The 15,046-nt window shown below is 44.9% G+C and overlaps 1 protein-coding gene across 3 annotated transcripts in view; it reads right to left on the bottom strand.

The window, feature by feature from the left end:
- The window catches only part of GRIN2B (glutamate receptor, ionotropic, N-methyl D-aspartate 2B), a 213,870-nt gene that overhangs the window by 71,731 nt on the left and 127,093 nt on the right, over nucleotides 1-15,046 (bottom strand). For all 3 annotated transcript variants that reach the window (XM_014964320.1, XM_014964321.1, XM_014964323.1), the window contains one exon: nucleotides 6,423-6,537. In XM_014964320.1, coding sequence (XP_014819806.1) covers nucleotides 6,423-6,537 — 115 coding nt within the window. The remainder of the gene's footprint in view (nucleotides 1-6,422; nucleotides 6,538-15,046) is intronic.

The following is a 15,046-nucleotide window of genomic DNA, read 5'->3' as shown; positions in this document are numbered from 1 at the left end:
TCTTTGATGCTTCTAATGAGAAGCAAGGGATTCAGCAAATTACAGTCTCTTAGAGAAATATCCAGAAAGAACAATTTTTTAAAAGGGGGGAAACACACGTACAGACTCCCGTTCTAATTTCAGCCATACATGCTTAAATCGAGAACGGTCCATCCACCCTAAGTGAAGCTAAATCCTTCTAAAAACTGGTTCTATGGGAACAGAATCAGTCACTAACTCTGAGTAGGTTTAAACAAACTCCTATGCCATTTCTCCTCAGGGACAATGAGTCATAAATCCCCATGTACACAGGGAAATTAGCAAAACAAGGCTCATTGGCAAAAACAATCCAATCTTGTCTCACCATAAAAGGAGTCAGTGGGATAAAAAAAACATTTCCTCTCTGAAGTCCTGGACATGCTGTGAAGATGCCAAAGCTCCACACACAGAGCATAACTTGACCAAAGGCAGTAACTTCTACCCCAGAGAGGCAAGCATACCTGTGCATGCATGTGTAAGTGATCAGAGAGGTTTGCTTAGGTGGGCACCAGACAAGACAAGGAGGTAACTGTCTCAAACGATCTAGTCATCTTTCCAAAGGCAGGGGAGGGCCTTCAGAGAAGATATTTGGATTTGTACAATTGCAATTTTCACCTCACAACCCTACATTCTTGTTCCTCTCATTTTAAAGAGCCTTATTCAGAAAATGAAATTAAATTTAAAAAATCTAAGTCATTCCTTCTGCTAGCCATCATAACAGGTACATGATTCATATCGGTTCTTCATGGAGTGACCAGTACCATATAGACCCTTACTAAAAAGCCAAGAATACTGAACAGATTTTCAGTGCTCTTCACCCCTCCCATTATTTCTGCCACTGGGATATTGAAGCACACAAAGAAATGACAATGAATATTTCTTTTAATCCACAGAAAGACTTGATACAAGGCCTGAAGGCTGCATTATCATCAAAAGCTACAGCCTCTTCAGCATCTCTGTGGTGTTCATCAGCCCTCCAAAGCTGCAGACTGCAGGAGGTGGCAAGTGCCTCCATAAGGGCTTTATTTGCAGCCATCCATAATAGCTTTCATGTGCCAACTGCCTGCTCACACAAAAGGTACTGGTAGAAGCTTGCAGAAATGTGTACCGGGCTTGAAGTTTTTGCTGATCAGCTTGTCCATAACCTAGGGTTGTTTTCCTATCAAATAAGTGGTATCTTGTGAGACACTCTTCAGGTTCATCTTATCAAAGAAATGTAAGCTAGCAGAGAACCACAAGAGATCACTTACTGCATCCACTAGCTCTGAGGCAGAACAAGACAGATTCAGACCCCACAATGTTGGGTATTTTTCTTTGTGTCCTCCAGCAAATGAGCCTCATCATGTCTCACCATGCTAACAATTAGACAGCTCCCTACATATCTTTATGCTTGAAAATTTAGTAAAATGTCGTCTTCTTTCTGCTTGCTGTGGACAGGAAAAGCATCTGACCATAATGTCCTTTTTTCAACAATGATTTGGATGTCCAATGACTTATCTTGTTCCACTTCTTTTTTTTTTCAGATAAAACAAACCTTATTTTTCCATCTTTATTTTCTAAATCCTCTTTCCCTTTTGTAGTTCCCTCCTACATCCAGAGGGAAGCATTCCCAGGCATGGATGGGCATAACACTTCTCTGGCCCAAGCAGGGGACAGGGTCACACAAGTTTGCAAATTCACCTTATGTGGACTACGATCCAGGCTGAACCCACCTCTGAAAAGCCCGTGTGGCAGAGAGACCATTTTTCACCCTATTGCAGCGTTAGGAAGTACTGGAAGTCTACAGTCACCGAGGCAGCTGACGGCACGTCACAGCAAATGGCCCCAGTCACAGGGAGCACTAATGTGTGCAATGGTGTAGGGGAACAGGCTAAGAGCAGCCTGTCCATGAATTTGTAATCATGGCCACACCGATGGCTAGAGGAAGCAGAACAGATGCTGCTAATTGATTTGCAAGAGTTCAGAAGTCAAACACTTATAATTATAGGAGCAGCAGCAGGCAAACATTTTATCTGCTGAGGGGGGTGAGGGTTGATAGGGGCAGAGGATTAGCACATGCAGCAGGGAGAATTAATCTTTCAGCATAAGTTCCCCATCTGTCCTCTTCTAAGGCACCCTGACCAAACCCATCACATGGGGCTTTGCTCATCCAGCCAGGAGCAGGAGTTACTGAAGCCTGTGTGGCAAGAGGTGCCCCAGGGAGCCTGAGAATCAAAGGGCTCTGTGGGGTGGTACAAGAGGTTGCTTTCATAAGCCACATGGAAAGGTCCTCTGAATCACCTACGGGAAGAGGCAGAAGCATCAGCAAAAGGAAGAAGCTGGGAACAACCTGGTGATAGACGAGATGCAAAACTCACTAGAAATTAAAGTAGCAAAAGAATCCCAAAGAGGGCCTCGGAGATAGTGATGTTTGTGTCATCCCCAGATTTGCTGGGGGAATGTGAGGCCACAGACAGGAGGAGCTGGGAGCTAATGGTCCCCTGCCTCAGCAAAGAAGACAAATGTGAGCAAGAGCTGGACAACAGCACTTCCCAGCTTTCACAAAGGGATCATGAACCCAGAAATAAGTCCTCATCATATGTGGGATTATAGGAGAGCAAAGGAGGAAGGCAACCAGTAAAGAAAAAGCCTGGGTGAAAACTCTTCCCATCACAACCCACAGACACAAAACCTAGTGTAGTACCCAGCCTCTGGCTCACCTTGTGTGACCTCTGGCCCCAGCTCATTGCTGCATTGAGGCAGGGCCCTTCATGGGCCAATGGGGCATAAGGGTGGACCTCCTACACCACCTCCATTGATATACCTGCCCCTCTATGATAAATAATACAACAGGGGCACCTAGCCACCCAAAGCACACCTTGGCTATCTGGCCAGTGAAGTGAAGAGCTCTACTAACTAGTTAATTAAAAAGTAGTGAGGGAAGGCATGCAATCTTCTGCCCCTAAGGAACTGAGAACAGAGAAGTGAATGAAATGCAGAACATTTGCTTATCACAAGAGGAATCATTACTCATGGCTACAAGAGCAGAGGAGCTGAGGTTACTGCCCCTTTCCAGAAAGTGGTTGCTCTGTGTTCTTTCATGATTGTCAGCCCTAAGAGGCTTCAGTCTGTCTGAAGGAACAAGGAGGAGATTTATCATCATCAGGGTCTGGGGACAGTTGCAGCTCTTCTGGAAAATGAATACCTGTTCTGAAATAACTGGTGAGGGTTTGGAGATATTTCTTCCCAAATTAGGATGAAAAATCCAAATCTCAAAAAATTTCACTGTTCCAATCCTGGAACAGTTCATTCACTGTCTGCATCTTTGCTGCTCAGAAAATGGAAGGCTTCACACCTGTTTTAAAACATTTCTTTATACATTTATACCCCATGAGACATACTCCTCACAATCTATATGCCATCTTTCAAGAGTCAACTGCACCAAGATGTACAGAGCAGCAAACTGCATCACTAAATCCAGAAGAGACTAATAAAAATGATCAGAAGACTAGAAAACATGACCTACCAGGAGAGACTGAACAAATTCTTGCTTAATCTACAGCAGAGACAAGCGGGAGACAACATGATAGAAGCCTTCAAACATACATAGGGAAGATAAAAAGAGGAAGAGAATAAGCAATTCTCTACATCCACTAGGGAGATGCCAAGTAGTAATGGGCTTAAACTGCAGTCAGGGGAATCTAGGTTAGACATTAGAAAAACTTTCCAGGGTAAAGAGAAAGAAACCATGGAAGAGATTGCCTCAGGATTTCATGGAGTTTCTAGCATCGAAGGACTCTCAGAGCAGGTGAGACAAACATCTGTCAGGAATAATTTCAGTCTAGATGATCCCTCCCTTGGGCACAGGGAGGGACTAAATGACCTCTTGATGTTCCTTCCAGGCACGGTGTCTTATTATGGATAAAAGTGTGCAGCTATGTAATTAAAGACTGAGATATAGTGAATGCACACAAGTGGGCTGAATCAGTGTTTCCTATGCAGCCTTTCATCTCTCATCTCCTACCACCTGAGTGTTTGACTTGGAAACTCTCCTGTGCTTTGCACAGTGCCTTCTACATATTGCCTTGAAGTTGTCAGGACAAAGTGCCTGGCTAATTTAGCAAAAGTTAGTGAGAATTTGGATGATTGTACACTGCAAAGCAGTGCACTTAAAAAGGTGCTGGGATTGTGTGCTAATAATATATGAATAATTTATGGCTTGTATTGTGGCATTGCCTGGAAGCTGCTGTTAAGGACAGCACTTTGCTTTGCCTGACTCTCCACAAACACTGAACAAAATTACGATCTTTGCCATAAAGTGCTCTGTTTCACCCTTACATTTTAATGTTTGCATTCCTGCTGAATGGAGAAAATTAAGAAAAAGAGTATGATATTCCAGGTATGAAAGACATTTGTCTGTGATCAGAGCATGTTGGAGATGACTTCTGCATTTTCTGGGAAGAATCTGCCAGTGTAAAATTCAAACAGCTCAGAGTTTGATTATAATAATCTGATCTTCCCACTGAGCAAGACACCCACTTCAAGGTAAAACATTTGTGTTCGGGAAGCACTATGGCCTTTTCATACCACTAATACCATAGTTTATCATAGTCTAATTTCAATGCAGCCCCAGCTCCTATAAAATGAAGAACTGTTCTGATTTAATGGATGCCAAGTAGTTCCCACAGACAGCAAGGCTCAGGCAGGTCCCAGGTCTAACCCGAACACTCCAGCTCACCAGCATCCCTTCCAATAATTGTCTGGTTCATCTGAGAGACCACAGACATGCTCTCAGAGACTGAACAACCCCTCTTACCACTCATGGAAGCCCTCAAGCCTTCACTAAGGGTGTGACAGGGTAATGCATGTGACAAGCAGGATAAACACAGGACTGCATTTAGCTGTGCCTCCCCAGAGCCTCCAAAGCATTCCAGCAACAAATTCTCTACAGCCAGCCCTGCTAAAAATCCCTAGCAGGATTCATGCTGCTACTGCCTCATTTTCCTGCTCTGAAGATGGGGCTTTCCTCTGTGAGAACAAATTTGGTGGCAGCTAGGAACAAATCCTCCTGGACTTTGCCTGGTGGCTTTAGTGAAGTTGTGTGATGGACAGAGCCTGACGTGAGATCTCTGCAGCCTGACCCTCGCCTGCCCACCCCCTGTGCAGTGTCCAGCCAGCCTGCCTCCAAACACGTCCAAGAGTTGCCCACGCGTGCTGATGCCATGCCTCACACTCCTGTCCTATTGAGACGTCTGTTGATTCCCCCAGGCTGTACTCTCTCATCTGGTCTGCACAGTGCCAAGACCATAAGGTAGATGGGGTGTTCCTGGAAACCAGGCACAAGCTGGGGCCTTTCGCACTCTCCCCAGACTCCTCCAACTACTAGGAACCTTAGGGGCTGCCTGGCAGTAATGTGGTGGCTCTTCTGCCTCCTTCAAAAGTTGTTCCTCCAGCTCACTTCTGAATGCATTTCTCCTGACAGCTCCCTACTTCATACTCATTTCCCCATGAACTTCATCCTGGCTTTGGCCATTCAGGCCACTTGCAAGTCCATTCAGAGAACAAGGAGAACAAGAAGCCAAGGACAGAAGGCTTTCTGTGCCTGAAGGGACAAAAGGGAATTTTTCTAAGCCACACACATGATCATATCCAGACCAAGTTCTGCTTCATATCTATTGACTGCTCTCCTGAATTCTCCTTGCTTTCACTCTGAATTCTCACTTCCATCACTTTCTTATATCTTATTTTGTTAGCCCTTAAACTACTCCCTCTACTTCAATTCAAACCCTTCGGGAGTGCTTGTTCTGAGTCTGGACCACTGACATTTATGTGGGAGGTGAAATGAACCAAAGCTTTGCACTAACACAGAGATCCACACCATTTCTAAAATGGTGCTTTGGGTTACATGCAAATTATTCAGAAATATGCAAATTTGGTTCTTTGAACAACTCGATACAATCTCACGTACACATCCTACTTAATGCACCATCCCATTGCAAATGACACTGGCCAGATATATCAAGCACAGTTAACACTGGAATATAAGTGTGGCTGTAGCTCAATCACAGTCATTTAGCATACAGAACTCCACTGCCTCCAAGCCATGCAGAGAAATATGTTCTGTCTCTGCCATTGAAACCCATGGCACAGAGGAAGACTCTCCTCTGAAAGGCAGGAAAACTTATGTTCAGGGGTTACAGAAGGGAAGCTGATGAATATTTTATGCACACTAATGGAAGAATGTAACGGCATCCTGCATGGAGAAGACAGCAGCCTGGGTATTGGAGATACCAGTAGTCCAGGATGCAAGGAGGAGATTGCCAGCCTTTGATAAGAAGTACAGAAGGGCGGGGGGAATTATTTGCCTGGAACCTTCCTCCATCCTCCTCCCTGAGGCAGTTTGAGAATTACCAAAAATGTCCTACCCTCTCCCACTTCCTCTCCTTGGTCAGAAGGATGATCACCAGCTTGGGATGCATCTGGTATCCGTCCTCACTGAACGACAAATTCCTGCCTTCAAAGGTGACATTGATCAGGTACCTGCAGGAGAGAGAAAAGAGCAAAGAGAACGTTAATTCCTGGGAATCAAACCCAAAATGAGAGCCTGCCCCCCACCCTGCAGCTTACACTGGGATGGGAGGAGCAGAGTGCAAACAGTGTTAGGAAGCTGGGGACAGCAACGGAAAACCTAAGAGGAAGGGGGTGGGAGAAGCAGGACAATTACTCCAGAAACCAGGACAAACAGGCAAAGCAAGGCAATTGTCCCCATTTTGAGACTGGGAAGCAATGTCCCACGTTGGCTCTCAATTAATTCCTCAAATTACGACTAACAGTCACGTGCACACACGAGTGCCAATGGTCCTTAATTTTCCCTTACTCCAAAGGGCAGAGGGATGCATAGCAATTACCTGTGTAAACGCGCTCCACAGCCTACACTTTGCTCACTTTCCAAAGGGGATTTTACATGTCATTTGAGGACAGTGATGGCCTACAGGTGAAGCAGTGGAGACAACCTCCCCACCTCCCCCCAGCCCAAACATCAAGACAATAAGGGAAGCTGCAGAGAGCAGAGGAAGGAGCAGCACATCTGTGAGAAGGTCCATCCCTATTAGAGCCAGCACGCCTCACAGGGCCCAAAGCAATCCTCTGAAGCAGTTTAGGAATAGGGACAGTGGATGTTGAGATAGTCCAGTGAAAGTCCTTTTCTCTAGGGACAGAGTCATGCCTTATACCCAGCAAGATCAAACTAAAGGGTGATCAGCCCTGCAAATCCCTGCAGCCAACATTAATGATTTTCTTTGTCTGGAAAGGCCCCATCGCTTGTGCGCAAGGCACCCCCCTTTGGGGCATCTCATGTCAGCTGCACAAATGGACTATTAAACAGTTCGGGCTTCAATCTTATTTATCCTAAGGCCTCTTCACTCAGCTCTGGCAGTGGGGAAGACCTTTAAGTGGACCGAGATTACAGCTACATTCATTTCAAGGCCTTGCTGCGTCGCGAGAGCATGTTAAAATGGTTTTGCTGTAAATGAGAATCAGGTCTATTGTTTTCTTAACTGTCAGACTGTCGAGAATGACACTGTGGGGAAGAGGAGGAGGCAAATACACATTTCACAGTTCAGTGGCTTATATGACATCTTCGTGGCACTCTGACAGTTTCCCCTGTTCGTATATTTCACTTCAATTCACAATCCTGTTGCATGAAGTAGATTTTGCCTTTATACACCTGCTCTGGCACCAGTAGCATCACATCACCGTGAGAGGCAGAGGTGACCAAGCTGCCTGCAGGGCTAGCCCCAGGACTCTGCCCTCCCGTGCTTTGCCAAGTTCTCCTATAAATTACACAAGCAACATTTCCATTACAGACATGAGAGGTTCTTCTGCTCTATTACGCTATGACACCAGGAAACATCTCCTGATATTCAGCTGCAGTTTGTTCCTTCTGAATTTGGTTTGAAGGAATTTCAAGAAAAAAAAGGGAAAAATGAATCTGTTCTTTCAGTGGATTCACACCTTCCCACTATCTGCATACAGAGAACTCCCTCCTAATATAATGAAAGCGTTAACAGTAGGGAAACTTCTTCAAACAAATTTTAAAAAGGTCATGATTTTAGCTTCTTCCTTTTCCTAAACTTTTTTTGTCTAAACTCCATTAATCAACCAAACTCATCCACTAATTCCCCATCACCAAGTGCAATCAGCAATTATGTTTATATCTAAATGAAATTCCATACTTGCTCCATGTTGTGACCTTCAAGGGATGTGCACAGCATAGAAAACACAGCCATAAGGGAGCCCAGCATGAAACATGTGCAACAGGACAATGATTTTCAAAGGCAGATTATTGGTTATTTTCCAAAAGCCAGACCCATTCAACACCCAAACACTGAGAGATCCCCAGAACATCAGCCGCATGGGAAATCTTAGCCATGCGGTTGTCTGTAATGGTGTAAAATATCCCGTATCAGGACTACACGTGCTCTTTTTCTGGCCTTTCTTTGCCAGCCATTTGCATTGCTCTAGCACTGAGGAATTCCAGGCGCAAACTATTGCCAGGTATGCACAGCCTAGCACACCTGTGTAAGGCTCTAGTGGTGGGAAACACCTTCCAGTGGATGAAGAATACAACTGCACCTATTTCGTGACTTCCCTGCACTGGCCACCGGAGTAAAGACAAAGCAAGGCTCCAGGAAGATGAGGATGCCGTTAGCCTGATGGGAATTGCAGCTTTATATGTCAGTAGTTAGAAAGCAGTGCCAATATCTAATTAAACAAACAGCAATAATAAACATTTCTCAGCATCTTTCCCCTCCCACCTGAAAATGATGCCACTATGGGAATCTCCCTTGCACTGCCTGACAAGAAGAGTTCACAGAAATCAGAAACAGATATGACACAAGAGGGTGTCATTTCTGTTCATTTTCCGCCGGAAAGATTAGAACCACTAATAATAATCAAGGAGGGATCATCAGCAACTCCAATCCTTGGAGCTGCCTTGAGATTTACACTTAAAGCAGCACTAAAATCCCTCACTTCGCACCTTAATGACTGAAATTAGTCTCCAAATTTGGCACAATAACTCTTCAGAGGGTTTTCTCTTGAACCCATTAGCAACATGTTTACAGAAGTTTGCAGGAGGAGCGCAGAGGCACCGGCTCCCCACCCCGAACTCCTGCGGCTTGCTGGGTCCCGTCACCTCATCACCCACGCAGGGATGCAGGGTGAGAGAGACACATGGGGAGCTGCGGGGCTTGCTTGAGTGCACCGAGCAAGGGGATGCCTATGTGACAAAGCACCAAGGCTCAAAGGACCTCCCTGGCAGGCCAAGCCAGCAGCGTGCTGCAAGGCAGCCACACTCAAGTGTCTCTGCCCTCCATCACTATCACAGTGAGAGACATCCCCTTTGGCAGCAGCGCTGCCCAGGGATGCTGGCACTACTGCTGCCTGCTCTGGCCGGGGGCATTTCTTTCCTTCCTACAGCCTACATACACTCCAGTCCCCAGACAGGCAACCAGGGGGCTGGGTGACTTCCTGGCATGTCTGCAACTGAGCCACCAGCTGTAAGAGGAGCAGACTGTGAGGGCAGCAAGCGGTGCACGCAGGTGAGGTAACCCAAGATGAAACTGTGCTTGGAAAGGGCGTAACCCACCATTTCCTGAGTGTTCCAGACTCCAAGATGGAGAGAGAAAGAGAAAGAGAAAGGCGACGCATGTGAAATCAGCACTAATCACTCCTACTTCTGCCTCGAGTGCCTCGCCGGGAAGCAGCTCATCCTGAAGCTGCTGACCGGGTGGGCAAATCTGAACAATGCCCCGGTTCAGTCCATTGCACTCCCCGCCTCATGTGTGTGCGCACACACACATACGCTCCCCTGTGCCCTGTCAGAGCTCGTTATGCTCCAATGAGACAAGCAGTCTGTCTGAAATGGCGTGATTACCCTAACATCAACCGCTTCCCTGAATAAGACAGGCCATACAAATAAAACAGCCTCTCCACCATCAGCATCAAGGAGTCATCTTAGCAGTCCAGCACACAGAGGAAAAACAGGGTGTAGGTGGACAGTGGGGAAAGAAAGGCTGTAAGATAGCTCTGCCAGAGAGGATTTGCAGGGTTAAAGGCTGGTGGAGTTTGATGCAGGGTAAGGGGATGGGCAGGGGGGAGGCAGACTACCATCAGCCTCTTCGGAAACTCACTGTAACGTGAAACACTGAGGCTGAAAGTAACAGCAGTGAGGTGAATGCAGTGAAAGGCCTTTACCCTGCAGAATTTGCATGGTGAAATAGCCTTTTTCTTTCCCCTAGAGACAGCATTAAAAACCCCCCAGCCAGAGGTACCAGGGACAGGTGTAGCTGCCTACCCAGACCTACTGCATGCCCAGGAAACAGCAAAGACAGATGGGTTACTGCATCTCACCATGAGTGCACCACACCTCCAAACATGTTCCCTCACCCAGCCCTGGCAAGACCTGCCCAGCCTGGGCTGATGCAAACAGCTTTGGCAGGGTACATCATTCCTGCCCTGCAGCAGGTCCTGCCCACCCCACACACCTGCTCCTGGATGAGGATGAACAGGCAGAACTCAAAGGACAAGGAAAATGGAGTTTAGCACTGCTGTATTTAGCTGCAAATGGGAATTCTGACCTTCAAATGGCAAGTGATTGACAAATAAAGGTTTAACCAGTGCTAACTACGCTGTTAATAGCTTCTGCTCTCATCTGAGAGACTGAAATAGTGTGGGTTTTTTTAAATGAGAAAACTGCAACTGATCCCTTTGACTTCTGATTTAAATCTCCATTCTCCAAGCCCATGGGAAGCTTAAAATAATACTGATATTTTTTCTCCATACCGTTGCTCGACATTTCCATGGCTGCCTCTGTCTCAGAGGACAGCCAAATACATGCAAAACAGCCATCCAGATCCAGCCGTGTGTGTAACACGAGATCCCTGTGGGATATCAACCCCAATGGCTCACCCCCAAAAAGGTGAGAACCGGCTCCACCTGGGCCTTTGATCAAACTTCCCCATGGCTGGTACCAACCCTGACTGAGCCTTTCCGAGGCTCTTCCATTGCTCATTGCCCCAGCCTCCTGCGCTGCCTCCCACTGCAGCGCCGGTGACTTGTGAAAGGCAGGCACATCTGGCTGTGTCTGTGTAACATCTGTCCTGTGTCAGGTACGATTTACAGTGAGAGGATTCCACGCAACGGGCACGAGTGCAGCTGATTTTACATAACAAGGGGCACGGACTCTGTTCTTTCTGCTATCATGAAGAACAAAACCAAAGCAAGACAGGAAAAAAAATAGAAGCAACCATTGACTAGGAAATTTAAATCTTAAAGGAACAGCATCTCACTCTTCTTCATTTCCTCCTTTCTCCCTCACTGTCAGTGTTAACACTGAATCTGGGAAGATGCACTGCAAGAAAGAAAGCAAGTGCAGAGAAGAAACCAACCAAATTCCAAATTGTGCAGGCATCCTGCACCAGAAAATCTGTCCATACTACTGGGAACCAACTGCCCAGCAGGCTCAGAGAAACGCCCAGAGCTCAAAATTGTTTTCATTAAGCAAAGAGGTTAGGAGAGCATCTAGATTAGGAAATATCCCTCAGGCTACAAGATAACAAAGATATAAGAGATTAATTTGGTTTCTCCCTGCTGTCCACACCTTTTTAAAAGACAAGATACTGGGCTGGAATAAATCAGTGATATTCAGCTGACATCTATGGAGTAATACTGTTTGATCTGCTGAGATTCTGGACCCTCACCTCTAGGAAGATGAATTTTCTTGGTGTTTGATCCTGACCTGTGCAATACCCATTTCTGGTGGAAGAGAAATTTTAACTGATCTGTCCTTGCTGTTTCTCCATCATATTCAGCAAAATTGTTTTGAAAACAATGTGCTTGTGTGCTGAGACTTCCAAGTGACAGCTCCTATATACAGTGGAAGGATGAATCTTTTCCATCACTCCCTCTCTTAATCATAAAAAAAATGGTACTTCCACTTTATTTCCCATTTCTTCTATTCATCTACCATGAATTTGTCATTTGAGAAAGACTGTGAGCTGACAGTTCCTGGGGACTGAGGATATATCTATCCTTAGAGTACGTAGGGAGCTTGAGCAATGGCAGGGCCGCTTTCCTACACGCATTGCTTGATCCTAATGAGATGGGACCATTCCTGAGAACGAGAAGCAAAGCTCTCTTTCCACAGCCTGTGCAGTCGCTAGCCTCCCTCCTGAAAATGTAAGAGGAAACTGATGCACCACAGCACAAGGTTTTGCAGCATGGACAGATGTCCATCAGGAAGCAGACAGAGGGGAGTCTCATTGTGTGGGGTCATACTGCTCAGTGAGCTTCAGAGTTTCCACAATAACTTTTTCTTCCACATACCTAATACCATCTAGGACCTGATCTCCCATTTGGTTTTTGGTCCTATGCAGTCATTGCCTTTGATAGAAAAGGGGAAAGAGGTGCTGCCATTCAGGTCTACCGGCATTTTACGCTTCCTTTGCCAGGGTGCCGTTCACAGTACCAAGGCCAGACTGGGAGAGTTAGGTCACTTGTAGGAAAACAGTGGTATATATTAGGATGAAGTGACCTGTTTATGGAAAAAAAGGGCAGGATAAATCTTCACTTTGCCCCATCTGCTATATCAGTCACAGCAATATCTTGAAAACCCAACGAAAGCCAAATTTTTCTCACACACATCCTGACTGACCTATTTTCACAAATGCCAGAGCTAGGAAAAATTACCTATCAAAACCACTTTTTAGATGGGAAAGAAGGATAAGAACTTGGCAACAACATTTTCACATGAGGAGGTCAACATTTTGTCAGAAAGAAAGAGACCCATAAGATCTGAAAACTGTAACAACATTGGACAGAAAATGAAGCTTCTGGCACGGTCATGCTCCCACACAGTCTGGTCTGTTGCATGACACCTTCTGCCCTTTCTTTTACGGACAAAAGCCCCAGTTAAAAGAAATCTTTAATGTGGCACCCTGAAAGACAAGTTACAGCATCACCTCAACAGGGGAAGGTTATCACTGGATATTTAGTCTGTTCAAGTTTCATGAACAAGAACATAAAATTCCCATACTCCTAATCACAAGAGACAGCAAATAGGATTTCCACGTCAAAATATTCCATTTTAAACCCAATAATTTGATTTACAGTTTTTCTTCCAAAATTATCTTTTTTGCTGGGAAAATGACACAGTCCTAAGTAGCTTGAGAATATACCTCTACACCTTCTGGCCTCACTGGAAATAAAACAGAAATAAGGAAAAGTCCTTTAAGAGCATACTCTGGTTAAAGCTGGAATTACCTATAAATCTCATAGGAAATCAGCCTCTCAGAAAGTTTTTTTTTATCCAAAAAGCTTTGATAAAAACAAATATACTTCTGGATTGATTCACCAAACCTTTAAGTAATAGAAAATAGCTAAAAGGAAAATAGCCTTAAGTTCAAAATTGTTACAGTGACTGGATAAAATAAAAACTAAATGTTCAGTCCAAAATTGGATCAAGCTGCAAAGCTTTGCTGAGTTAATAAATTCCTGCCAATTACTTCTTTTAAGTATTATTTTTTATTGCAACATCTTTCCATCCTTCCTTATTCATTAGGAACAGATAACATATCACTTTTCTGCAAAGTAAAACTAGTCTTCAAGGTATTTCTCCCATTTGAAAGAGCTAAAAATCTGCTTACATGGGGCAGTAAAAGCATGGAAAATTACATATGTCAGAACAGCTGACAAGGGGTCATAATTATGTCTTGGCATCCACCTAACAGGTCACTGATGGAAGCTGTAGCACTAGGAACAGGCAAATACTGAAAGGTTAAGAGATGTCCTTCAGATTTGTTTATCTGTCTTAGGGCACAGTCATACAAACATTGATAGGACAAGCAGTCACAGAACAGAAGTCAAATGAGGCTCTTCACAGTTATTTTTCACCCAGGATGATGTTTTTAGAGCTCTGTCAATTTGCAGAGCCTTAAAAAATATTCCAGTTGAACTACTATCCCCATACAGTAAATTTAATGCCACTTTTCTTAATCGTTTTTACACATCCTTTCATAATCTCCCATGCACCCACATGGCTGTGGACCACAGCTTAAAAAAAATGGTCAAGTAGATGTGTAGGTCAACAGCCCCTTTGGTCTTCTGAAGGTGGCTGGTGTGCTGGGAGTCAACCATCAGGGCATCTCAGTATTTACCCAGAACTCATTCCAGTTTCTGTTCTGTGAGTCAAGACCAGCAAGCATGTGAGCACATCAATTTTCCTCTATAACTTTCAGGACTTTCTTGCTTGTTGAAAACCACTCAAATCTGCCAGAAAGGTCCCTCTCGCTGCCTGCCAGAAGCCAGACAAGGCCAAACTAGCTGGATAGATTGACATAAATCCCTTTATTACATTCTCTGAAACAGCAGACTAACTTAACTTTTTTGACCCACCAAGAAACCACAAGTGATTTGGGGGTTATTCAACGTTTATCAAGTGTTGAAAGCATTCGCGCATTTGCAAGGGCAGCAAATTCACAGGAGCGGAGTCATTGCCCGCAAGGAGACTCGGTCCAAAAAGTGTAACTGAATTTTCCTGGGTCGGTAGTGGTTTGGCCAAGATGGCACCCTATCACATTCTTCCCTATCACCTCTCCAAGGGGGAATCGATTAAAATAAACAAACAAATAATCACTCCCATCAGTAACTGTGTGGGGGTCTGGAGGCTGCTCCTCCTTTGCCAGAGGAGCACTGTCTCTGCTGCTGCTCCCTCTCCCTTCTCCCTCTTTCCCTCCGTGGGTTGATGTTTCCATGGAAACGTGTTCTTTAGTGCCGCTGAAATTACATTGCATTTAAAGCATTAACCCTTCCTTGGGCTGAGGAAGGTCTCAGAACAATTAGGGTTCTTTTTTTTTTTTTTTTTTTTTTTCCTTCTTGCTGTTTGTTTTAGGTAAGTCATTTTAATTGTACTGAGTAATTAGAAGGTACACACAGCCAAGGGAGCTTTGTTATGGTAATTGCTCAAGAAAACCCACTCCCCAACTCCCAT

The sequence above is a fragment of the Calidris pugnax genome, unplaced genomic scaffold, assembly GCF_001431845.1.
Source record: "Calidris pugnax isolate Ruff unplaced genomic scaffold, ASM143184v1 scaffold44, whole genome shotgun sequence".
Lineage (NCBI taxonomy): Eukaryota > Metazoa > Chordata > Aves > Charadriiformes > Scolopacidae > Calidris > Calidris pugnax.
Note: the sequence above shows the minus strand (reverse complement) of the source record. Positions and strands in the feature narration are given on the sequence as shown.